At 40.0% G+C, this 26,485-nt stretch overlaps 1 protein-coding gene and 1 long non-coding RNA gene across 7 annotated transcripts in view; one reads left to right on the top strand and one right to left on the bottom strand.

The window, feature by feature from the left end:
* The first annotated feature begins 1,168 nt into the window (after positions 1-1,168).
* LOC138738458 (uncharacterized) lies at positions 1,169-26,381 on the top strand. The gene is made up of 4 exons (XR_011341556.1): positions 1,169-1,891; positions 2,635-2,855; positions 5,047-5,136; positions 25,698-26,381. It is a non-coding gene; the product is annotated as an uncharacterized lncRNA (long non-coding RNA).
* dcbld2 (discoidin, CUB and LCCL domain containing 2) overlaps positions 5,477-26,485 on the bottom strand; it is a 90,609-nt gene continuing 69,600 nt past the window's right edge. The window contains exons 10-15 of one of the 6 annotated variants that reach the window (XM_069888698.1): positions 24,494-24,650; positions 21,151-21,270; positions 18,034-18,127; positions 17,667-17,716; positions 16,477-16,656; positions 5,477-9,992 (exon numbers count right to left, since the gene is read on the bottom strand). In XM_069888698.1, coding sequence (XP_069744799.1) covers positions 9,541-9,992; positions 16,477-16,656; positions 17,667-17,716; positions 18,034-18,127; positions 21,151-21,270; positions 24,494-24,650 — 1,053 coding nt within the window. In that variant the 3' untranslated portion in view covers positions 5,477-9,540. The remainder of the gene's footprint in view (positions 9,993-16,476; positions 16,657-17,666; positions 17,717-18,033; positions 18,128-21,150; positions 21,271-24,493; positions 24,651-26,485) is intronic. The other 5 variants (XM_069888700.1, XM_069888701.1, XM_069888702.1 and 2 more) reach the window with 5 other exon arrangements.

Here is a 26,485-nt window from a genome sequence, read left to right as displayed (position 1 = left end):
TGCGGGCGGGAGGAGCACAGGCTTACAGCTGATAGGTGAATGTTGGTTGGAGGGGGAAGAAAGTAAAGGAGCTGGGAGGTGTTGGGGAGAGGGGACAAAGGGCTGAGAAAGATGGCCTTTGATTGATAGAAAAGGGTAGGGGGTGGGGAGCTGGAGGAATAAAGGTGTGGGCGATGGGCAGAGGGAAAGAGGAGTCAGAGGGATGATGGAAAGCAAGGGGTGGGGGGGGGGGGGAGGTAGTGTTACCAGAAATTATAGAAGTTGATATTGATGATGTTAAGACAGAAAATGAAGTGTATTTCCTCTAGTTTACATGTGGATTCAACTTGGTAAATATGAGGCCTTGGACTAGTGATTCTCAACCTTTTCCTTCCCACCTTAAGCAATCCCTTACTAATCAGAGCACCGATGGCAGAGGGAATACTTAGAGGTATGAGAGTGGAAAGGAAATGGTTGAGAACCACTGCCTTGGACAGACGTGTCAGTGTGGGAATAGGGTGTTGAATAGAAGTGGCTCAGAGGTCCTTGCAAGGAACAGAGTGAAGGGACTCGACAAAGCGAGCCACCAATTTGCGCCCAGCTCCCCCCACCCCCCAGCAACGTAGGGGGAGGCCGCATCGGATGCAGTAAATTATTGAAGGCCAGCTGGCCAATATTTGTGGGTGTTGGGACCTAGAAATTCTATCCTGCATCACAGTTGACTTGTTCATCACACCACAGGCCTGGATCTCTGCTTTTTACCAGCAACTCTCACAGACCAGCTGGCTACCTGCAGCTCCCTCACTTTCACGTGACCGCCTGTAACGTCACCTCACTCATATGAATGGGATCCCCAACATTGATTGAAAAGGTAAGAGCAAAGAATATGTTGTTTTTCAGCCTTCTATACCTGAAATTCTTTTAAAAGTGCTTTATATTAAAACACAGAATGCTTATTTTTTTCACAAAAATGTAGTTATATCCCCTTGTGCTATTCTTAAATGTTTATTTTTCCCCATTTTCTGATGTGCGCCATGCTCAGCTGTCGTTGGAAGAGTCAGTGAGGTGCCACCTAGATTCACTCCAGTCGTACTAGTCCTGAACTGCTGTTGGATAAGACGTTTCAGTGGATGGGGGGGTGGGGGAGGGGGGAAGGAACCGATGCTTCTATGCGAGGTGGTCAGGGGTTTGGGCAGTGCTGCACGAGTTACTGCAATGTACGTCTGCCAAAATCATTGTGCATTGAAGGTGGGTGTAAATGAAGGTTGAGAGTGGTCGACAGGGAGGCAATCAAGCCTTTTCTTTGTCCTGGGTGGTGTTGATCTTAACTTCTGCTGGAGCTCTGCTCGCCCAGGCCAGGCAGAGTTTTATTATAATTGCCACCTACGAGCCGCTGTTTCATGGACAGCCTCAGATTGGCCAGACTGAGCACAATGCCAGCCAACAATTTTATCAAAGCAGTAGGGCAGCGCGGTTAGTGCCACACTGTTAAGAGCGCCCGCGACCCAGGTTCAAATCCAGTGCTTCCTGTAAGGAGATCGTACCCTCTCCCTGTGCCTACGTGGGTTTCCTCTCACCCCCGGAGGTTGCAGGTTAATTGGGTAGTACAGGGTCATGGGCTGGAAGAGCCTGTTACATGTCGACTTTTTAAAAAAAAATTAAATTCAACTTGTGGTTGATGCATTTTGAGATTCCTTTTCCAAGCCCCTCAGTGCACATCACCTGCGAACAATGTCCTCGTAAGCGGCTTTCAGGTGGAATAGCTGGGAGAATGCGGCTCCGGGTGTGGGCGAAGCGACATTCCGGTGGCAGCGCTGAAGGCGCCGTCATGACAACTAAAAGATCCTGCAGCGGGGAGAGGCGCCGAGGAGCAAATGCTGTCGACTGTGGTCGTAGTCCCACCCACTTTCAGGTACCGGGGGGAGCGCTCGGAAGCGGAGAATACGCCGACCTGAGGAGGGTTGGGTAAGTGCTCCTCGGGTCAGGGTTCTCCGCTTTCAGGTGGCCTCCCAACAGCTGCATACGGGTGTTTTAGGCAGCTTTACGTTGGGGTATTCTGGCCACCTGAAAGTGGCTATATTGTGCTGGTCTCATTCCTCCAGGCAAGGAGGACTGCTGCAATTCCAACATTCCTTTCAACCTTTTCTTCATCCCTCCTCCCCTCACCCCTTTATTGTTAATGTCCTCAGTCCCTTTTGGTGTGTTGGAGAATCCATTGTTCAGTCTAGCAGAGGCCACTTCTGCACTGACATTCTGACCAATTGCATTCAAAATGTGAAAATCTAGAACTGGACCTGACTAATTTTCTAAGTAATTAGTTACCATTTGAGTGAGCTGTAGCAGAGAAGGTGGCATGGTTTGTGCTATGGTTTTACAGCGCCAGTGACCTTGATTCGAATCCGGGTCTCCCTGTGTCTATGTGTGGGTCTCCTCCCACCCTCAACAAACAGGGATTGTGGGTTTATTGGTGGATTTGGGTGGCCCGGAAGGACCTGTAACTGTGCTTTATCTCTGAATTAAAAATTAATTAAAAAGTCCTCATCACTAATATCCAGACAGACTCTCATTTGTTTTGAACATGTGAATTGGATGATGTTATTCAGCGAGCGCCTCCCTTTCACCTTATTTGATGTTTCTCATTGTCCATTGCTCTAGTTCACCGCACTTCTAATCGTAATGGATCTCTCAGCAACTGCACTAACTGTTTGCGGTCCTGATTGATTGGGAGGCCTTGCTCTCACAGCCCATCCAAAAGAGGAGCAGTAAAACATTCCAGATTTCTCTTCAGCCAATTGATGACTTTCAGAAATCCAGGCACCGTCTCAACGTGCAAAGCCTATGGACAATGCTCCTCTAACATTGGGGTGACATTAAAGGTGAGTGTGCTCTACTTTACCTCTGCCTTTGGAGAGAACCGGTAGATATGAGATGGATTCTACATAGTTTTTGTCCACCCTAGTACGGAATTGATATTAACATGTTCCATTTGAAGAATTCTACGATGGATAATGTTTATTTTATCAACTGACCCTCATGAGTTTCTTAAAATCAGTTTTTTTTTTGTCTGATATGAAGCAAAGATGACAATTATTATCGAACATTCTTTGTTTTTATTTATTAAAGAAATTCACTTGAATCAACAGTTTTTCTTTAACTGTGACAGTACAGTACTTGCACTAAGTTATTTAGAAAGTATAAGTACAAATTAATAAACTTAATGGCTTCTACATTGTGTAGAACTGTCTTCATTAAATTCAAATAAAGTAGTTTTCTTACACCAATACAAAATTAAGGCAGTAAACTTGATGCATATTTTGTTTTATAAAAACTGAACCAGGATAGATCGTCTTAACGAAAAAATATTGAGGTGAAGACAAGGCTGTAATAATAGAACTCTCTCAATCTTCTATCAGGAAACATTTCTTGCAGTGTCAACATAAATTCAGTGATTAACATAAAAATAACAAGGTGCATCTTAACAAAATACAGAGGGTGACTAATCGTTGTACACGGGCCACACATAGGTTGGTTTACTATCTAATTTTGTGCTGTGCACTGGATCTTTTTTTAATGTAATGATTCATTATTAAACATCAGGATTTTCTGAGATGTGTGAATTACACCAACCAGGTAAAGTACACTCAACTCTAGTCTTCTTATTAAACTTCTCACTTAACCTTAATGATAAAGCCAAAATGCATGTGCAAAGTTGGATTAAAACCAATAATGCAATGGTAAATAAAATTGACTTGAAATCGCTGTGTAAATGAGAGATGGGCAGCGACAGAGGGAAGGTCAGATGGGTGACTTGCAAAAAACCGTTCTCACAGATTTTTTAAAAAGTACTGCAGAAAATATTTCGTTGCGTTGGCAATTACACTCTAGGAAAAGAATGCAGTATGTAGTAACTTCTGCAGGATACTGCAGAACACCAGAGGCTTGGAGAGTTCTTTGTGAAATTTCCTCTTCAGAACAGTTTCAAAATGGATTTTGTTTAAAATAACAGAGAAAATACAATGTTGTGCTGGTAATTATATACCCCTACTGAAACAATGCAGTTTGCACTGTTATATTGTAGAGACAATACCATTTGAGACAATTATTTCACAGAAATAAATCATGTTGAAAGATTCATAAAACACGAGAATTAGAGGGCAGCACAAATAGCATAGCGGTTAGTGCAAGGCTCTTCCAGTGCCAGTGACCCAGGTTCGAATCTGGTGCAGTCTACAAAGGAGCTTGTACGTTCTCCGTGGGTTCCTCCCTCCCTCCATCCCTTCAAAATGTACCAGGGTTGTAGGCCGATTACCGTGCTGCATGTCTAAGTTAACAAAGCCACCTCCCTTGTGGTAGCGACTGCGGCATTTCAGTGGGGACCCTAATTTTTCAGAAGTACACACTTTGTATAAAACAGCTTTACACTTTTAAAAAACAGCTTCAGGACCACTGGTTCAATTTTCTCTAGGAGATGTCAGTCATTGGTGATTTTCTTTTTTCATTTGCCATTTTTCACACTTTTGACCTCTGCCCCCCCCCCCACCCCGGGAAAAATGAGACAAAACCACTGTCTCAGTTATGGTTACCACTAATGGTTTTCATTTGAGTACTTTTTTTTGAGTGTACTGTCTGGCAATTTAAAAAATGTAAATGAGATATGCCTTAAAGAAAACACGATTTTCCCATTTATTTCTACAATTGCGATTAAGCCCCTGCAGTGAGATAGAATGATCTCACTGAATTTTCATTGCTATAAAGGAAAGTACCGAGATGAAGCTGTAATTCACTCCAAATCTGATTACAGGACACTCAAACTATTCTAACTTTAAACCAGATCTTCTTTTCCAAAAATTAAGAAAAATGTACCTTAAAAACTCTCACCTTTTATTCTACGATGTTGAGGAGCACCAAGCTGTTTGACGCTAATGAGCTAAGAACAAAGTTCAAGTGAAGTTTTTAAATATTACAGCCATTGGTGTCAAGTCTGTGAATAGATCTGAACTAAAGGGTGTAGTGAGAGAATTACATTTTTTGGAGAAACAGTTCCTCAATTTAACCCTGATTTCACAGGTCGAGAGTCCTACATTCAGCAAACATACCATGTAACCTGCTCTGGTCTAGATCATCTACCGGATAGGTCTGAACAAACTCTTGATCAAAGTAAGTATTAAAGTTTATCGTGGGGTATGGAAATGTTGGTCAACAAAAGCTCCGCACAACTGAGTAGGTTATTAATATTGTCTAGGAGTTTACCCGATGAAAACTCATTGGGCCCATTACATAATGCTGGCTCTCTCAAACAGAACATGCAAGTGTGGTTCACCTGAAAAATGATTTTCTGTCTCACCAACACCTTGCAAATTTTAATAGATCTGAACTGACTGGGGTCTTACCAGGGCACATTTCACGTTTTTACCATCAGTGAGAGTGTCAAGATGGAATTCATTTAGATATATTAAATTTTATAGAAAACAAAAACAAATTGCAGTTTTCTATTAGAAGCTATTTTTCTATTTAAATAAACAAGTATAGTGACCCCCCCCCCCCCCAAATATCCGGCACCTGTGGGGGACAGGTAGATGCCAGATACGAGAATTTTCCAGTTGCTTGAGATTGTGTGGTGTGTGATTCACGATTTGACCACAAGGGCACCAATTTTAAACTTGCGTATTTTTAACATTTTTTCCAGATGCTTGAATTTCGAATAATTTTGGTGATTTTACTGTAGATTGGTAGAATTAAAATGTACCAAATATGAAAGGTTCTGCTTCCGAAGTCCAAAGTGATGTCTTTAGTTTCTCTCCACTTAGAATTATGTTACTTTGTTTTTATAGTTTATCTTGGGACAATGTACAAAATATTTGTTTGGTGGCTGTTTCTGGGGAAGACTGATTAATTAATTTATTCTCATCACTGAAAATACTAAAAGGCAAAGACTCTATTTCAGAAATGATTCACCTCCCAGCTGAGGCACACTACCAGACTATTAACTTTAGATTAAACCAAGTCCACAGTGATGATCAGGGTCTTTCTCCCCACTCACGTTTTGGTGACCTATCCCTCATTATCTTTCTGTTTCTGAATTGTCTTCAGAAGAAGCTTAACCAGACACACGCAACCCTCCTACGCAACTTAGAACACACCCCGTTTTCTCTCTTTTCCAGTACAACCTGAAAAATGTAACCGTTCTCTCTCTGTAGAAACTGCCTGACAGGTTGAGTGATTCCAACATTTGTTGAATAATTACTATTCTTATGTTTCGTTAATTGTGACTGTCTGAATTTTTATTTTATCCCCATCTATTAGGCTGCCATGAACATCAGTCCTTTAATACCTCACAGGAAACACTATATATTTCTAAATATACATAATATTTGATGAATTCTTAAAAAGATTCAATTTCAATGAAATTCATATTACTGAGAAAATAATCTTCAAGTTTTGTTTTAAAACAAATGGCCTCGTGCAACGTTTTACCGTCTGAAATAAATTTAAGCCATTATAATGGAGCATATTAAGAAAGATTCAACCAGTTAAATAATGCAGTTGAGACTGAGGACTCCAATAATTTTCTATCAAACACTCATCTGATAATTATGGACAAAAATTGCAATCAAAATCAAAACAAATCTTCGATTCCATGTACACATTCTAAATTCTACCAAAATATACAAATAATATACTGACTACAGTACGTGTCAAGGCAACAAAAAGAATTACATCTTATAGATAATTGATTCATACTGGAGGTTTTTAAATGCCATTTTAATCTGTATAAGAAATATAAGTTGTAGTCTGTCATCAGCAGGAAAACAAAATGGGGATCCAGTGCGACATGAAAACACTCCTCACTCTTTTAAATTACAAATAGTAGGGGTGCAAAATATGTATTTTCTCATGGTTCTTTTCCTTCAGATAATCATTTTGTAGTAAATACATTGTCCTTTGGACTGAATCGTACTAATTCCACTTTATCAGAAAATTGGTGAAAGCAATGTGTTTGATTGATTACTTATTGGAAGATAGCAAACCATAGAGCAGGTAGGAATTAGATAAGGAGAGCATTAACAAAACAATTCATAGCAAATCAGTAGATTTTATGGCAAAACCTCCCAAGATAGAATCTGGCTCAAGTGGCATTTTTTTCCTAGTGGCATGCTGGTCTCCAATTTGTCCTGCCTTTGAGCGACATTTTGTGCCAGGAGCTGAGAGTCTATAAATTCACCACTGTTTTGGCCTTAAGTTTATGGATGTTTTGGTCAATACTTGGTGTTCAGTTGCCAAGACTACACACCACACTCTTAGGAATGGAAGTGGCAGTGAAGGGCCTTGTAATACAATACCTTGTTTTAATGCAAACATTTACCGTGTGTGAAATTGCAACCTTGGTTCAAGTAATCTGACTGACGTTAATAAAGATCAAAAGTGCAGGAAGACATTTACAACTTGTGTCATTTTAACATTTCCAGCTTTCTCTCAAGGAACAAACTAAAATTAGTCTGCAGCAAGATCTTTCAATACCTGAAACATTTTAAAAAAACGCATTACAACTGTTGCGATAATGCTGTTTTAATTTCATCAACTGTATAATATCTACCTTTGGCCATTCGGGAATATGAGAGAGTTTGCAAGACAACTTTAAAGTGACTTAATAACTGCAGTATTCAAGTCTACAGCGAGGAACACCTCACTGAGAAGAGGGCAGCAGCAATTGTTCTGCAAGCATCCTGGAAGGTAGACAATCAGATCACTACAATCAGTAGTGTGATGTACCGCTGGTCCAGGAGAAAGTTAAAAATCAAAATATGTAGAATAATGAGCATTAAAATGTAACATTAAGAGTACAGCTGCTCCTCCACTTACGATGGTCGCTATCGGTATGTTTTATCAATATTCAACATTTAGTTATAAAGCAGGCTTTATTTTATATAAATTTTCCCAGCTATAGGGTACGGTAAGTGTTCTGAACATGTTTAAGGTAGGCCAGGATGTTCAGTAGGTGTGGTACTGTATTTTTTTTTTGACTTAGGGTGTGGTTATCGGAACGTAGCCCCATCCTAAGTCGAGGAGCACCTGTAATCCTGGCTTATAATTAAAAGGCACTGTAATATTATGGATTTGGGCTGCTTAGAAAAGTGGGCTGAAAAATGGCAGATGGAATTTAATGCTGATAAGTGTGAGGTGCTTCATTTTGGTAAGAAGAATCAGAATAGGACATACGTGGTAAATGGGAGAGCATTGAGGAATACAGAAGAGCAGAAAGATTTAGGAGTGACGGTACATCGTTCCCTGAAGGTAGAAACTCACGTGAATAGGGTGGTGAAGAAGGCTTTTAGTATGCTGGGAGGAATATAGGAGTTGGGAGGTGATGTTGAGATTGTATAAGACGTTGGTGCGGCCTAATTTGGAGTTCTGTGTGCAGTTCTGGTCGCCTAATTATAGGAAGGATATAAACAGAGTGGAGAGAGTGCAGAGAAGGTTGACCAGAATGTTGCCTGGGTTTAAGCATCTGGAGTATGGGGAGAGATTGGACAGATTGGGTCTTTATTCTTTGGAGCGTAGAAGGTTGAGAGGGGATTTGATAGAAGTATTTAAGATTATGAAAGGGATAGACAGAGTGGATGTGGATAGACTATTTCCGTTAAGAGGAGGAAAGATTAAAACAAGAGGACATGAGTTAAGAATTAAGGGGCAGAGGTTTAGAGGTAACATGAGGGGGAACTTCTTTACTCAGAGAGTGGTAGCCGTGTGGAATGATATTCCGGGAGAAATAGTGGCGGCGGAGTCAATTGTATTATTTAAGAAAAGGTTGGACAGGTCTATGGATGAGAAGAAGACGGAGGGTTATGGGCATTGTGCAGGGAGGTGGGACTAGAAAGAGGTGTTTGGTTCGGTGCGGACTAGAAGGGCCTAATGGCCTGTTTCCGTGCTGTAATTGTTATGTTATGTTAATTTCAATGGGAAGAGGAATTCAACACGTTGCTCCACTCTTCCACTTACTTTATATCGTCATGAAAGCCTGACAAAGAACTATGGCATCTTCATCTAACCCTCCTCCAATTAGGAAATGTACCGTGATGGATTCAAGTAAACCAACAGAGCTGGTCCGAGATACTAATTAGCCTTGCAGCGACAATACTCACACAAAGCATCAAATGTGTCTCTGATTTAGCATCTACCGATCTTATTGAAATTGGAGAGGAGTTTCTCAAATAGAAGAGCTACTATGGTAGTCTTGAGGCAAACTGAACCCAAATGGGCTGACCAGAATTAAAAATTATTTGCCTTTGAGTGCAATGCATTATCTAACCCTTTGGTATTAAATGACATAAAATACCAAGTCAGTATGAATCAATGTCTATATTCCAGGCACCTGCAACAGAACAGCAATATTTAAGACTCCATGTTCCATCTATTCGAGGTAAAAGGCAACAGTTTCTTCGCAGTCAACATGGGACCAATGCCTACCCATTAGCTCTTGACATTCATGTCTTTCACTGAACTCATTCCCTTCTCCCCACCAAAGTACCCTCTGGATGACATCCACTTTTTAAAAAAAGAAGTTCACTCAACATCAGCTGCTCGTGATATCTGCGAGACGTTGCTCGGTACCTGGTAGACTTGTTCCTCTGCAGAGAGGGCGACCACCTTTCCTTTGGGTGTATCATACCTTGTCTGTCCGGAAGGGCCACCCTCAGTCTGAGGCGACGTGGTGCTTACATTACCCACCAACGAAGGTCCTGTGCTTGCCGCAGATTTAAAGGAGGAGGCAGCCACAGATCCCAAGGTTCCTGTTGGGTGAGCAGAAATTTCCATGATGATTGGAGTGGCATATTCAGGGCTTGAAGCTGGCAAGGGTTCTGCATAGGCATGGTAAATCTCTGGCACAAGTGCATCATAGTGGCCCCTGGTATCTGGGTCACTGTAGCCCGCCTCAGAGTCTTCTTCTGGTTTGAAAGTGGACCTCTGTCGAGACGTTCCCGAAACCCCTGCCACGAGAGGCTGGGCATATTCTGCTTAAAAAAAAACAATGCATTGTTAGCCGCTGAAGATCTTGCAGGCCTCACCACCTCCAGTCAAGTAATAGTTCGTGAAATGGGGTTATTATTCTCCGTCTTCCTCCTGTCACCTTGTGATATGGCTCGAACATTACACCTTGTGCCACCCTGCAGCTGAAGGAAGAAGCAGAACTACTGCTATGTAAGTGTCCATTTCTATGCCAGCTGAAACAACATTCTCCTATTCTTGCTTGGAAAACCATTAAGCATCTCAGTTCTGCAGGTCAGAGTTGTGGTTCTCTGTAATTAACTGCTGAGTTAACGTCTCCTGACTTTCAACAGCAGTTCCACACCAGTGTTCACCATGTGGATTGGAGGACAAATATCAACATGAAGAAGCCTCAATTTTTTATTTTATTTACCAGAGCTGGTTGTAGGGAAATGGGAAGATGAACTGTGAGCTTATGCTTGAGTAAAGCAAGAGTAATTGCTGTGGGAGAACTCAGGAACATGACTGTGACCTCTAGCAGAACTAATTTAGTCACAGTACAGAAAAAAAGCCCATGGTTGAGATGCTACCTGGGTTAGTACCATTTGCCTGCATTTGGCCCATATCTAAATCCTTCTTACCCATGGACAAGTCCAAATGTCTTTTGACTAATACAGCTGTTCCCATTCTCCACCCCTTCTTGCAGATCTTTTCTCATACCTACCACCTGTGTGAAAAGGTGCCGGTCAAGTCACTTTAAAATCTTTCTCCTCTTACCTTAAACCTCTGCCTTCAAGTTTTAGATTCCTTTATCCTACTTTCAACTACCTTAGCCCCTCATAAGTTTGTTTACCTCTTTAAGGTCAATGCTCCTTGGAGAAAGATTCCTTGCCCATCCAGTCTCTCCTTGACAGCTCCAGCCCTGGTCACGTCCTGATAAATGTTTTCTACATGCTTTCCAGCATCCTTCCTAATAGCTAGCAGACCAGATCAGCACTCAATAATCCAACAGTGTTCTCACCAAAATCTTCTACAGTTTTAGCATGACCTCCCAACTCTTGTAGTCATTGCCCTGATCAAAGAAATGTGCTAAAATGCCTTCTTCACCACTTTTAGGAAACAATGTGCCTAAGCGCAAGGTAACTATGCTGTACAACACTCTCCAGGACCCCACCATTTACTGTGCAAGTCCTACCCTGGTTTAGTTTTCCAAAATGCAACTCCTTGCACCTGTCTGAGCTAAATCCCATCTGCTGTTCCTTGGCTAACTTTCACAGTTGATCTACAGCGTCCTCCATAATGTTTGAGACAAATACACTTTTTTTTTCCTTTATTTGCCCCTGTGCTCCACAATTTTAAATTTGTAATCAAACAATTTGCATGTGATTAGACTGCACATTCCAAATTTTATTCAAGATTATTTGTATACATTTTGGATTGACCATTTCAGTGCTTTTTAGACATGATTTCCCCCATTTCAGGATGTTTGGCTTCACAAGTGTTTGTGAGGTACTCAGCTATGTTTAATGCTTCATTGGTGCAGGTTATAAGCTTTTGATCACCTTTGGAGTAAGTAGTTGCTAATTTTTCAACACGAGGACCAGAGTTGTGTCAACAAAAGTCAAAGAAGCCTTGATGAAAAACAAGAACAAAATAGAAAGAGACTGTGACAGTCGAGATTCTATCACCAATGTGTACATGTACATATGTACAGATTGGTAGTGTAGGATGACTGTGATTGGCTGAGAGTGTAGCCACACCTACTGGCAGGTCTTAAAGGATTGCTCCTCGCCAGACCAGGTCATTCTGGACTGGTCGACCTACTTGTGATATGCTCCAGTCTTTTAGTTAATAAAAGCCTTGCCACCTACTGGCAGGTCTTAAAGGATTGCTCCTAGCCAGACCAGGTCATTCTGGACTGGTCGACCTACTTGTGATATGCTCCAGTCTTTTAGTTAATAAAAGCCTTGCCACCTACTGGCAGGTCTTAAAGGATTGCTCCTAGCCAGACCAGGTCATTCTGGACTGGTCGACCTACTTGTGATAGGCTCCAGTCTTTTAGTTAATAAAAGCCTTGGTTTGGATCAACAAGTCTTTGGTTCTTTTGACGTGCGTTACAGAGACGTCATCCAATCCTCAGAATTACTAAAATCAACTGTTTGAAACATCGTTAAGAAGGAAGAGAATACTGGTGAGCTCTGGCATTGCAAATTGACTGATATTCCAAGGAAGAGCTTCACTGTTGATGATAGAAGAATTCTCATCATAATGAAGAAAAATCCCCAAAAGCCGACAGATCAGAAACACTCGTCGGGAGGCAGGTATGGATGTGTCAGTGACTACTGTCTGCAGAAGACTTCGTGAACAGAAAATACAGAGGCTACATTGCAAGGTGCAAACCTTAGTTAACCATAGAAACAGGATGGACAGATTCAGTTTGCCAAGAGCCTGAAGCATTCTGGAAAAATGTCATTTGGACAGATGAGACCAAGATGAAGCTGTATCAGTGTGATGACGAGGAAGATGTGGATGTGTAAGGGGACTGCCGAAGATCCAAAGCATACATCCGTGAAAAATGGTGGTAGGGTTTTTATGTCCTGGGCATGTATGGCTGCCACAGGTACTGGCCCACTTATTCTCAGTGATGATGTAACAGTTGATGGCAGTAGCAAAATGAATTCTGAGGTGTATAGAAACATCTGCTCAAGTTGGAGCAAATGCCTCCAAACTCATTGGACGGCACTTCATCCGATAGCAAGACCATGATCCCAAACACATGGCCAAAGCAACAAAGGGGTTTTTCAAAGCTACAAACTGGTCACCTGATCGTAATCCAATCGAGCATACCTTCCAATATACTTAAGAGAAAACTTAAAGGGACAAGCTCCCGAAACCAGCAGGAGCTGAAGATGGCTGCAGTAGAGGCCTGGTAGAGCATCAGCGGAGAAGATACTGGTGATGTCTATGAATGACAGACTTCAAGCAGTCATTGCATGCAAGGGATATGCAACAAAAGTTGTAAACATGACCACTTTAATATATATATATATATATATATATACATACACACACACACACCATTGCTATGTCGCAAATATTATGGTGCCCTGAAATGACGGGAATATGTATAAAAAGTGCTGTAATTTCTACACGATCAAACCAAAACGTATACAAATAGCCTTCAATAAAATCTGGATGTGCACTTTAATCACGTGAATTATTTGATTACAAATTTAAAACCGTGGAGCACAGGGGCAAATAAAGGAAAAAAATGTCTTTGTCCCAAACATTATGGAGTGCACTGTCGATCAGCTGCATTCAATGTCCTCCGTACCACCAATGTTGGGGACACCCACACACTTGCCAACTACATCCCCGTCCAAATCATTAACCTCGTGGGGGGCTTGGACAGAAGACATGATTAAAATAAATGTTTTTGTTCTATAAATTTAATTGAGCTTGTTCTCTGGCCTGTACATTAAATCAATCTGTGAGTTTCTCCCTGGGAATTATTATTTAACATTATTTTTATAAATTCTGAACCTTTATCCAGCTGATATTTGAATAAAAATATCAGCAATATTTGATACACATTTGTTTGAAATTCAATCACGGTTAAACAACAAAATGTTACATGCATAGGAAATCATTTGATTGAGTGAGAAACAGTTGGAAGGTGGTTTCACAGAATTGTTTGGCCCAATGCCATGAGGCTGAGGTGGATGAAGCTTAATAAATTGAGACAATGCAAAAGCTAAATTCCCTTTTCAGTAATCCTGGAGATTGTAAGATGAGAAAAAATGTAACTATTCTTTCCATTCACACAATGCAAGGCATTTGACATGGTCCCCCATGAAAGACTTATCCAGAAAGTCATGAGCCACGGGATCAGTGGAACGTTGGCTGTGTGGATAAAAAATTGGCTGGTAGAAAGAAAGCAGAGGGTAGTAGTGGAAGGAAAGTTTTCTGCCTGGAGGTCAGTGACTAGTGGAGTGCCGCAGGGATCTGTTCTGGGACCCCTGCTCTTAGTGATTTTTATAAATGACCTGGAGGAAGAGGCAGAAGGATAGGTCAGTAATTTTGCAGATGACACGAAGGTTGATGCAGCTGAAGGTTGCAAAAGGATATAGCCAGGATGCAGAGATAGGCAGAAAAGTGGCAGATGGAGTTCAATCTGGATAAGTGTGAGGTGATGCATTTTGGAATGGACAAATCATAAGGCTGAGTACAAGGTTAATGGTCAGGTACTTAAGAGTGTGGATAAACAGGGGGACCTTGGGGTTCAAATCCACACATCTTTCAATGTCACCAGGATAATTAAAAAGGCCTATGGGATGCTGGGCTTCATTAATAGGGGGATTGAATTCAGGAATAGAGAGATCATGTTACAACATTTTGGTGAGACCACACTTAGTGTATTGTGTTCAGTTCTGGTCACCTCATTATAGGAAGGATGTGGAAGCTGTGCAGAGGAGATTTACCAGGATGTTGCCTGGATCAAGAAACAAGTCTTATGAGGCAAGGTTAGCAGAGCTGGAATTTTTCTCTTTGGAGCGAAGAAGGATGAGAGGAGACTTGATAGTGGTCGACAAGATTAAGAAAGGCATAGATAGGATGAACAGCCACTGTCTATTTCCCAGGACAGGATCAGAAAATACCAGAGGACATGTACAAAGTGAAGGGAGGGAAGTTTAGTGGACACAGAAGGGGATAAGTTTTTTTTTTACAGAGTTGTGGGTGTCTGGAATGCCTTGCCGGGATGGTGGTGGAAGCTGAAACATTGGGGGCATTTAAGAGACTCTTAGACACAGGGATGAAAGAAAAATAGAAGGTTATAAGGTAGGGAGAGTTTAGTATTGTTTTTTAGGAAGGAATATATGGGTCGGCACAACATCAAGGGCCGAAGGGCCTGGACTGTGCTGTAATGTTCGACATTCTAAAGTACTTTATTGTTTTTTTCCCCTGTATTGCAGTTGTTTACATTTCTTTATATGTCTATGTTGTCAGGTTTTTTCTTGCACTACCAACAAGAAAAAGAATCTCAGAGCTGTCTGACAATGAATCTGAAATCCACTCTGATCCAAGTAACTTCAGGTTATTTGTAGGCTAACAAAAATTGAAGTGGATCCATGATCGGAGCAAACAATGTCTGGAAAAGAACTAGGATTAAAGGAGTGTGTTAACCAAGTGCAAGGATGTGGGAAATAATTTAGAGGGGGAATGACAACATAATGATGATTAAATTTAGGGATAATCAAGAGACCAGAATTTGAAGAATTGGAGAAGATTCAAAGAATATAGAACTTTACCAAACTGGGAGGAATGAGACAGAAGAGAGATTAGAAAATAAAGATAAGAATTTTGTTTAACTGATACGCGTTAAGATGTGTAGGAATTCTAGAGCTGCTGAGAAGAGTGGAACAAAGCTGGTCAGCAGCGCATTGAAATAATCCGAGTCTGAAAATGATAAAGGTTCCAACAGGTAAGTTGCAGCAGGGCTAGCGTGGGAGCAGGTTTTAAAAACAGTACTCCAAGAGGTGATATGAAATTGTAATCTAGCACCAAGGATAAAAACAGAATGGTTTAATTTTAGCCCACTACAGAATGAGGTAGCTACGCACAATGGCTTCCAACTTCCCAGCATTGGGAAGATTTTTCTGCTCACTTGACAATGAATGTCAGAATCAAGTGTTCGAGGCAGGTGAGTGTTCGCTGTGCTGAGGTGATGACTGATGCTGCTGAAGGGTGCCACTTAGAGGAAAAATACGAATAAAGAAAATCACCGACAAATGCCTGGAATGCTCTGCCGAAAAAGGTGCTTGAAGCCCAACAGCATTTGACAAGTGGCTAGGTGAAAACTTGAATCGTTCGGGGCTATGGGCCAAGTACTGGAAGATGGGATTAGTACAGCAGGTTGCCCACTGATTGATGTGGATGAGTTGGGTCGAGTGTCCTGCTTCCATGCTGAACGATTCAGTTAAAGAAAAATGTCTATATCGAACATTTTCCGTACTCAATTCCCATGTAACAAAGAATTAAGGCAGCGTAGGAAATGAAGGTTTAATAGCCCAGGGTGAGTAAGTACAAGAGTCATCTATGGGTTTCATATCAGATAAGTATCAATGATTATTGTCAATTGTTATCAGGTGAAAGCTTTTGCTGCAAGACTCGCAAGAGAGCAGATTTTTGGGTGATTAATCTGTGGATCATTATGCAACCATTATAAAAACATCGTCTGGAGGGAAAAGTAAAGCAAGTCAAGGCAAAACATGAAAACAATGGCAGGCATTGTAACACTTCCCAACAACCTGATGCATTCTCCAAGAGAGATGTGTCAAATTCTCAGCAACAAACATTTGGATGGGAAAGGAGATTGAAAATTAGTGGCTCTTTTCCTGCACATCAATCCACTCTACATTTGGGGCCACAAGCTGAGATTAATGTTATGTTGCAGCTTCATGGCATTAGGCCTTTAGTAACTGATTAGTCCTTATGTTTATCCCATTGGAATACCTGCAGGTTCTGTTTGGATCACTGCGTTGCCATTCCGGGCTCTCAGCCGGTTCATCTCAGTGCTGGTGTAGCGCACAGTAGTGTCATCAGGCTCAGCATTTTTCGCAGGCAAAAACTGCTTCATTCCCTTCCACCAGCCTGTACCATAATTCCTGGTTAGTAACATTGTGATATACTGTACTGTTGGGCAGAAGAGCGAAACGGACTTTTTGTTGCTCTCCAAATAATACCAGCAACTTTGAGATACAGTTATCAGGAGAGCTGCCCCGATGCTGTAGAAGATCAACTCTGAGCCAAACTCACCTCAGCCAAAGATCACTTTCTATTCAAGCTAGTACCTCCTTGCATTTGTTTATACCATTTATTTATATTGCCTCTTTCTATACTGTATTAGAATCTAAAGGAAGGTACATTTGTCTATGACATCTCAAGGAAAGATTAAACTGACTAATCTCACTCACTCACACTTTACCGATGGTAATCAATAATTTCTCCTCAAATATTTTTCCAATTTCCCTTTTATCATAATTTAGGGAAAATTGCTGAGGGTAAAAATGTTATTCTTTTAAGCTGTAAAATGATCTGAGTCACTCAAGACATTTAATTTATTTTTGTACTCAGAGAACATGATTCTGTACACCCAGACTTAAGTATTTACAGAATGATCAAAATAGATTAATGCACCATTACTAACGTAGCCTCCTCCTGTTAAACCAACAGTGTTCTTTAACCATGCCAGTCACCTCACATCAATCACACTTAAAGACCATGCTATCTAATAGATTTAGACTCCTATGCTTTATAATGCTACTTTAGGCATTGCATTCGTGTGCTTTGTCCCTGACCCGAGTTGCAAACTCTCCCATCTGCAGCCCCATCATTTCATTTTCTTTTTAAAATCCCAATGCTAGCAATCTCAAAACTTTGAACTCTACTGCAACAAGGACATTTTACATACGTTATTCTATGCAATCAAATATTTTACTGTGAGTAAATATAGTTAATTACAATTTGTAACAAGAAACTAAAATATAATCAATTAAAATGCCCATTATTTTATTAAATGCTTGATTTAAAAAAAAACTGCCCAGGTCTACTTAAAAATAGAAATTTGGTCAGTGCTTCCTGATATGCCACATCCCTGGTTGTACTTTCCCCTGTTCCTCTGCTTCTCAAACATCATCACCTACCTGCTCGATCCCAATAGGGAAGGCTGTATGGTCCTTCAACAGGCTTCTTTCTGTAACAGAAACCACCAGGGTTACCAAATATACAGTTTGCACATTTAGAAGCAAGTAGAGAATCCACATAAATTGCGGCTGAATAGAAATTACCAACCAAAGTTATAATTCATCTTCCCACAGTTTTATTTTACTCATTGCTCAAGTCAGATTAAACTTTTCTTTAAACATTCAAATGTGCAATTTAAAAACAAACTTGTCTTGCTCTTGATTTTTGGGACTGTAGGAATAGTTTTTAACAAGGCAATTCATTTTTTTCTGAACTATAAAAACTTTATTTACGTGATTGCAGTGTCTTGGTGATCCACATGCTCACCTGCTTCTCCAATGCCAGCCACATACAAGGACCAGTATAAAAGCCGTAAGAACCATGACTAATACAGGCACCAGGACAGCTGCCAACGCCACATCTGAAACCCATTGAAAACAGCTGCAGTTCAGCCTCAACCAAGTACAGACCAATTTTTTTTTAAAGAATAAAAACCTGCAATCTCATATTTCTGTGCTTAAATCAGACATGCAAAGCTTAACAATTTGTATCTATATACTCAGTTGATGTATTTGACAAACTAATACAATTTGCAGTGGAAATTTCAATAATATCTGCTATATTTACACAGATAGTCAAGTGATATGTGATTAAGCTTGGAACTCTTGGACTAGGTACGCTATATCACTCTTAAGCATTAGAGAATAGTGCCAAAAAACTTTATTAACCTGTCTAGTAGTACAAATTCAACATGTGCAATTGTTTAGGAAAACCAGATTACCTTAAATGATGTATTACATCTCTTGCAAGCGGAATATGAATTATTTCTAAAGTGTTGGGTGCACGTGTAAATAACTGAAGGGATTTTTTTGGGTAAGAATACTATTATATAATTTACAATGTCCAGCCGAAGAACAGAGCAAGGACAAAAGGTTTACAATACGATTTCTCGGCACAATTATGCTCTGGAGAAAATTGCCCATAGACAGATCTTGTTGTTCAATAAATAGTGGCCAAGATGCACATTATTGTCCACAATTCAGCATTCAACACCTCAAAACCCCACTGTGTAATTGGATCCTTAATTTCCTCAGCCCCAGAGCACAATCAGTGAGGATAGGCAAGATCATCTCCTCTAACAGTACCGGAGCACCCAGGGCTGCGTTCTTAGCCCTCCTGCTCTACTTCTACGACTGCATGGCTCGGTTCGACAGTGCCATCTACAAATTTGCTGGCGATACCATGGCAGTATAAATAGGGGTGATGAGTCACCATGCAAAATTTGGCTGATAGTGACCTCGTACTCAATGTCACCAAAACCAAGAAGCGGATTGTTGACTTCAGGAAGGGAAAACCAAAGGTACATGATCCAATGATCACTGAGGTGGAGAGGGTGAGCAAATTTTAAGTTCTTGGGAGTCACTATCTCTGAGGATATTTTCTATACCCAACACAACAATGGCATCGTGAAGAAAGCATGTCAGTGCCTCTACTTGATCAGGAGCTTGTGAAAGAGTGCAAAAGAAAGTGGACACTGTCCAGTACAACTCAGAACCTCCCACTATCTAGAAAATCCACATACAGCAACCATTAAGGATCCACACCACCCAGGACATGCTCTGTTCTTGCTGCTGTCATCAGGATGCAGTTATAGGTACCACCATGTTCAGGAACAGTTGCTCCCTCCACCATCAGACTCCTCAACAACAAACTCAATTAAGGACTCTATATTTCTACATTATTTATTACTGAATAATTTTTTTCTCTGTATGTTGCACTTTGTTTACATTTCCTTTTCTTTCCAAAATATCTTCATTGAATTTAACATTCAAGCATACAATTACATAATTAATTTGTATTTAAGTAAGTATCCACCAAAAAAAGTAGATAAAACTATATCATTAATTGCTTATAAAACCTCAAAAACATTTAATTGAAATGATCTATGAGACCACGTTAAATGCACTTGTTGAAATAATTTTTATAAAATAAAGGAAATAAAAACTAAATTTAATCTATCCCCTCTAATCAAGGTTACCTTATAATTTTTTTTAAACTCAATAAACGTGGAACCAATGGCAACCCTCGGAGAACAGGCAATGAAACAATAAATTGTTAATTCTTCCAATCAGTGAACCGGTGCGGACTCGAAAGGCCAACGTGGCCTGTTTCCGCTCCGTAAATGGTTATATGGTTATAAGGACAGGGATCTTATAGACCTAATTCTTTATTGAATGTAGATAATAAAATTGTTGCCAAGGTTCTGGCTAATTGATTAGCTAAATATTTACCAGATTTAATTCATGTAGATCAGGCGGGTTTTATTAAAAATTGATATTCAGCAGATAATATTGTAAAGTTGATATCTTTAATTAATATTTCTCAGGAGTAGTCTGACCAACCAATGGTAATTTCTCTCGATGCAGAGAAAATTTTTAAAAAATCTAAAAATGGGCCCCACAATTTCATAAATTGAAACTTTATTATATCTAATTTTCTCTAAACTTAGGACATTATCTCATATAGCCACTGTTTAGGGGATGAATCATCTTTCCATTTCAATAAAATTGCTCATCTGGCTATCAACGTTGTAAAAATTAAACTTTTTCCCAAGACGCCAATATAAGTTTATCTGGATCATGCGAAAAACCAAACAAAGCAATTAACGGGCAAGGTTCCAAATTAATCTTAAGAATCATTGATAAAGTTTGGAAAATGCCTTTCCAGAATCTCTCTAAATTTGGGCACTCCAAAAACATGGACCAGAGAAGGTACAAAAATTTTACATTTCTCACATATTAGATCAATATCTGCATCAAAAACAAGATAATTTAAGTTTGGAGATGCAAATTGTAATAAGCAGTGTCTTGCACAAAATGAGGAATCATTAATCAAGCTGAGAGTTACCAATCTTCATCTGAAAAAGTTATGCTCAAATCTTGTCCCCAATTGCTTGTGATCCCAGCCTTGGGAACTGAATTTAAATTATTATAAATACATGTTGTTAATCCACCATGAAAATAAAACCATAAATTAAGAAACACAAGAATATTAGTGTTGGTATTTGTCCAATTTCAATTTTATATCCTCTTCATAAATATCTCCAAGTAAAAATATTCTTGGATCCTTTTGGTATCTTTATCTTCATAATTTGCCCTAATAATAAACTCTCAATTTTCTGTCAAAACATCCCAGTTTTTTTTGGGGGGGGAGGGAGGGTTAGAGTTCTTTTTTGTTATTCGGACAACATTGTATGGGAAAGGGGTACATCACTATAGTTTTGTTTTTGGAAATGTACATACAACCTTCATATTTGGTTCTCTCTACAATGTGTGCTTGTTCTATAAAACCCATATAAAAAGATTGAGAGATATATTGGAGCCCAAGCCTGAAATAAGTACATTCAAATGTCAACGTTTCACTGAGTAATAGGGTTTGATTTACCTTTGGACACGTTGGGAGTCACTGAATTGTTCTTAACGTCTGGTATAAATGTAGTTGTGTCAGTCTTTGGAGTGATTTCTGTGCTGAGCACAGGAGGTCGTGGTTGCGCTGGAGCTCGAGCTGCAATTACATGTCGAAAATAAGATGCAGAATCTTGAACATTGTGATGATGTTGTCGAAATAACCGTTCTATTTTCTGTATCCTGGAAGCAATTCTACGATTTTGTGCCTTACTAAAGAAACAACTCACTCTTGCATACTGAAAACTAAAGGTTTCAACACAGCAGTGAAAGCATTTCCCGCACTGCTGTTCACAAATGTCTATATGCAGATTTAGTCCAGAAACAGATGGAGTGAACAGTTTGAGAACAGAGTACATCCATTACAACCACACTGTACTTGGCACGGTCAAACCATTGACAAAATACATGTGACAAAAACGCTATCAAATTCCCTTCCCTTGGTTATTTTATTTTTAAAAAATGGCTGAGTATGAGAGCAAATCAGCAGGTTAATCTACTGGTCTAGTAATCCAGATGCTCAAATTTAAATTCCACAGTGGAATTTAAATTTTGTCAATTACCTGGAATTTGGAACAACAAAGCCCTGCAAAAGGTAGTGAACACAGCCCAGAACATCACAGGCAAACATCGACTACAGGGAGCGCTGCCATTGGAGAGCAGCAGCAATCATCAAGGATCCACACCACCCAGCTACCATCAGGAAAGAGGTATAGCACAACACAGCACCAGGTTCAGGAACAGCTGCTACCCCTTCACCATCAGACTCCTCAACGACAAACTCAATCAGGGACTCTTACATTTGGACTTTTTTTTTTCCTCTCTGTATTGCTATTTGATTTACACGTGTACATGATATAGTTATTTTTTGGACTACCAATCAGTGGTAATTCTGCCTTGCCCACAGTAAAAAGAATCTCAAGGTTGTATGCGATGTCATGTATGTACTCTTGACAATAAATCTGAAATCTGATATCCTTCAGAGGAGGAGAAGTCCCACCTTTGTGTGATGGCAGACTGCCCTTGTCAATCTTTCTGGTCACATCCTCAAAATACTCAGTCAGATTTGTGAGCTATGAACTCGCACTTACAAAACTGTGCAGTCCATACCCAATCAGCCCTTGTCGAAGTGCATGTATACCTACTCCATCAGAATGCTCTCTGGTAACTTACCAACCACAGATATTAGCTCACTGGCCTGTAGTTTCCCTGCAGCCTTTCTTGAATAGAGGCACAATATTTGCCAGTCTTCAGGCACTTCACCTGTACCTAATGATAACTCCTAAATCACCTCCAATTTCTTCTCTAGCTCCCCGCAACGTCCTTGGATATATCTGATCAGGCTCAGGAGATCTGCCTACTTTCTTGTCCATCAGGACTTTAAGCACCTCCTCAAATGTAATACAAACTATTCTCAAGACCCAAGTTCCCCAGTCCTCATGTCTCACTCCACAGTATTTGTGGCTCCATACAGAGCTGGCCACATGGATTCAAGAATAGAGTACTGATGACCCACACTCCAAAATTAGCCTAATAGAGTTACAACTCTAGCCTTTAAGTAACATATGTGACCATATAAAGCCAGGACTATTTCAATCCAGCACAGAATCAGGTATAGTGATATAGAGTGAAATTTAAAAAATGACTAAGGAACAGTAACCATTTTTTAAATTTAGTGATAATGTGACTCTCACATTGAAGTCTTTTATTTCCCTCAAAGAGAACCCACTTGGAAAATCACGAAGACAGTTTCTTCAAGTAAACTACCTTTTAAGGAGAATGCTTACCAAGCACGCGCTAGTTTCAAATTTATTGCACCCCGTAACATCAAAAAGCTCTCAATGAAAGGCCTTGTCCATTTAGGCGCTGGCTTAATTGATACCCATTCTTGACAAAATTGAAGTAGGAGCATCACTGGAAAAGTTTAATTTTAGTGATTGGCCAAATGTGCATTACCAAACTGGACTTCAATATTTCGATGTTTTCTACATGGGGTTCACCATGCACAGAAAGTTGCCTTGTTCCAGAGAGTAAGACCTTTAGAGAGTTCCTGCGATAAATCTGCATCGTGTTTCAGTTTCAATCTCCATGCTCCTGATGGGAAAGTCAAAAATCCAACTCAGTCTATTCATCAAAATTGAGATGAAGTAGATTCCTTTCAGGAAAACACCTGATCCAGCAAGGGAGGTGACATTGGACTCGTGATTCCCAAAGCTGTCCGCCAATGGGGTTTTGGTGGTGTTCTGAATTTATTAGGAGTTGACCATACAACCATTTACAGCACAGAAACAGGCCAGTTTGGCCCTACTAGTTCGTGCCGAGCATCTTGTCCCGCTGACCTGCATTTGGCCCCTAGCCCTACCACACCTCTCCTGTCCATATACCTATCCAACCTGTCCTTGAATATCAACATCGATCTCACTTCCACCACCACTGCCAGAAGTTCATTCCGTACCCCCACCACCCACTACTTGAAGAAATTTCCCATTATGTTTCCCTTAAACTTTTCCCCTCTTGTTTGAATCTCCCACAGTCTCAGTGGAAAAAGCCTATCCACATTGACTCTATCCGTCCCCCTTATAATTTTGAATACCTCAATCAAATCGCTCCTCAACTTTCTACGCTCCGGAGAATAAAGTCCTAGCCTGTTCAACCGTTCCTGTAACTCAAACCCTGAAACCCCGGCAACATCCTCGTAAGTCTCTTCTGCACTCTCTCTATACTGTTTATATCCTTCCTGTAATTCGGCAACCAATATGGCATACAATATTCCAAATTTGGCCTCACCAATGCCTTATACAACTTCAACATAATATCTCAACTCCTGTGTTCTATACTCTGATTTATGAAAGCCATTTGTTCACCACCCTATCCACGTGATTCAACTTTCAGAGAATTATCTACCATGACTCCTAAATCCCTTTGTTCCACTGCACTCCTCAGTCTACCATTTAATGTATATTAAAGTAGGAGATGTAGCACCTCACATTTATCAGTATTAAACTCCATCTGCCACCTTTCAGGTTAATTAGTTTGCAAGTTCATTATCATGCAACTTATATTTTGCTACTTGAGCTTTGACTTTTTGTTGTGCATCCATAGAAAGCTTGGCCTGTCTGACAACATGCCTAACTTTGTGAAACTTGGTACCAATTCTTCTTTCAGCTGAAGCCCATATCTAAACCTCTTCATCAACCAAAATTCCTTTGCACTTCAACTCTGAAGGATGATTATACTTAAATCACTAAAGTTCATACCGTTAATATTAAAAGTTGCCAAATTAATTCAATTTGAGGTCACCTGGTATCATGACAGAGCCTTACCCAAAGACGGCTGGAATGGCTGACACCCGAGTAGCTCGACTTTCAGTGCTGCCTTCTGATGCCACTGTACTGGATTGATCTGGATATAACGGGCCATAATAGGTGGGATGAAGTTGTTCCGAACTTCTTGGTAATTGTTAGCATTTCCTTGAAAAATCTGAAGAAATTTAGTAAAAAATGTTGAATGGATCATTTTTTTTTCTGATAGTGCATTTGTTTCAATGTACTATTTTGAATTTCAATTTGATTTCTTCTCTTGATTTATTTTTGTAATTGACAAGCCATGAAAATTGGTTGGGGAGGGTGGGCATTAGAGATGATGCCACAGTCATTCTACAACCATCATAAATCCCAGGATTGAGCCAGAAACTTAGTTGATAACATTTCTTTCTGTTCCCCTGGGGAATCATTTGACCAGCATCTCAAGTTGAACAGACAATAGAGTTGAGCTTCTTCAATGGAACCTCAAATGCCACCTTGAAACACGAGTTGAAAGAATGTCCATTTGATAGGAGACACAGAAGTGTATGTGATGTTTTGAGTTCATTCACAGCACAATTAGCCTTTGTCACTTAGAATTTGTCTGAACAACTTCTATTCAGTAGCATGTCTACACTGTTCAGTATATAGGTAATCCTGCATTATGGGGGAGGGAAGGCTGCATTCCTAGAAAATGGGTTGGAACATGATTTTCTAAAACATACTGCTATGTCATGTGGTCATGCACCAAGAAATGTGAGTTTTAAAAAAAAGATTTACTTTTAATGGTTACACCCAGTTCCAGTAGAGTGAATTTTATTCTGCATTTCAAATGTCTGGGTAGTAAATTCTGTCAAGGTGAATTTCTGTAACCACAATTATTTTAATATAGGGATGGCCTGTTTAAGAGCACAGGATCAGAGGAAATGGGATATAGGATCACCTAGAAATGATGCCTTACTGAGCAAGTCTATAAAGTTAACAGGTACAAGCATGTTTTTACATTGGTAACGTGAAAACAGCTCTTGTTCCAGACCTATTCTGGCACATCTCCCAGCCCTTTCTCTGTTACATCAATGTCTGCATTGCTGCTGCTTTGTACACTAGTGAGGAACTCGTCTGGTTTACATCATCTTTGCCACCGATTTCCAAACTACCCTCAAATTCACCTGGACTTTTTCTGACACTTCTCTTCCTTTTCTGCATCTCTTTGTCTCTTTCGCAGGAGACAAACTATCCACCATAAACCTAAGGAGGTCCTGGATTTCGTTCCTCAAGCAGATTCTCCAAGTCAATTTCCTCATCACTGGAAATTTCAAACAAGCATCAAGTCCCAGCCGGGATGCTGGCGAGAAGGATCTCCCAATCAGGAATTTACAAAGGGCTCCGGATCACTACAGAGAATTCAACATGGAGGCACTGGCGATCAGATCATCAAATAACTCGTACCTGAATGTTTGCAACATTTTAAGAAATAATCAATAAGCAGTAGTCGAAGAAATAAACACGCACACAACGTCCATACAGTGTACTCTCTGTCTTACCAGTGTGATATTTCTGAGATCTTGTTGCCAAAGTACTAGTGTCAATGCATCAGAGTACAGTTAGCGATGATATGTTCTACTTGGTCCCTATTGCTAATTTTTCAATTACTAATCAACAATACAACTAACTACATGTGTTTTCAAGTTAACTTTGTGTAGCCAGATGTGTACTTGTTGCATAGCATTAGTTTATCAACATATCAAAAGTGTAATGACTGGATACTTCACTCCCTTGGAATAAATACATGGAAAATTGCAGTCAAAGTATCTGGATTTTGTTACGACCTCTTCTGTTTACATCAGTGATAGTGAGTCTTAAGATTCAAACCAATTAATTTCCAAAGAAAGTCTACGGCCAATAAACCAAAATGAAAGTCAAATGCTCTGAAAAACACTTTTTGTTCTTGCATGAATATTTAATAAAACCCTTGTTTTTTTAAAATCTCAAGTACATTTATCCAAAACATTT

This window comes from Narcine bancroftii, chromosome 7 (assembly GCF_036971445.1).
Source record: "Narcine bancroftii isolate sNarBan1 chromosome 7, sNarBan1.hap1, whole genome shotgun sequence".
NCBI lineage: Eukaryota > Metazoa > Chordata > Chondrichthyes > Torpediniformes > Narcinidae > Narcine > Narcine bancroftii.
Note: the sequence above shows the minus strand (reverse complement) of the source record. Positions and strands in the feature narration are given on the sequence as shown.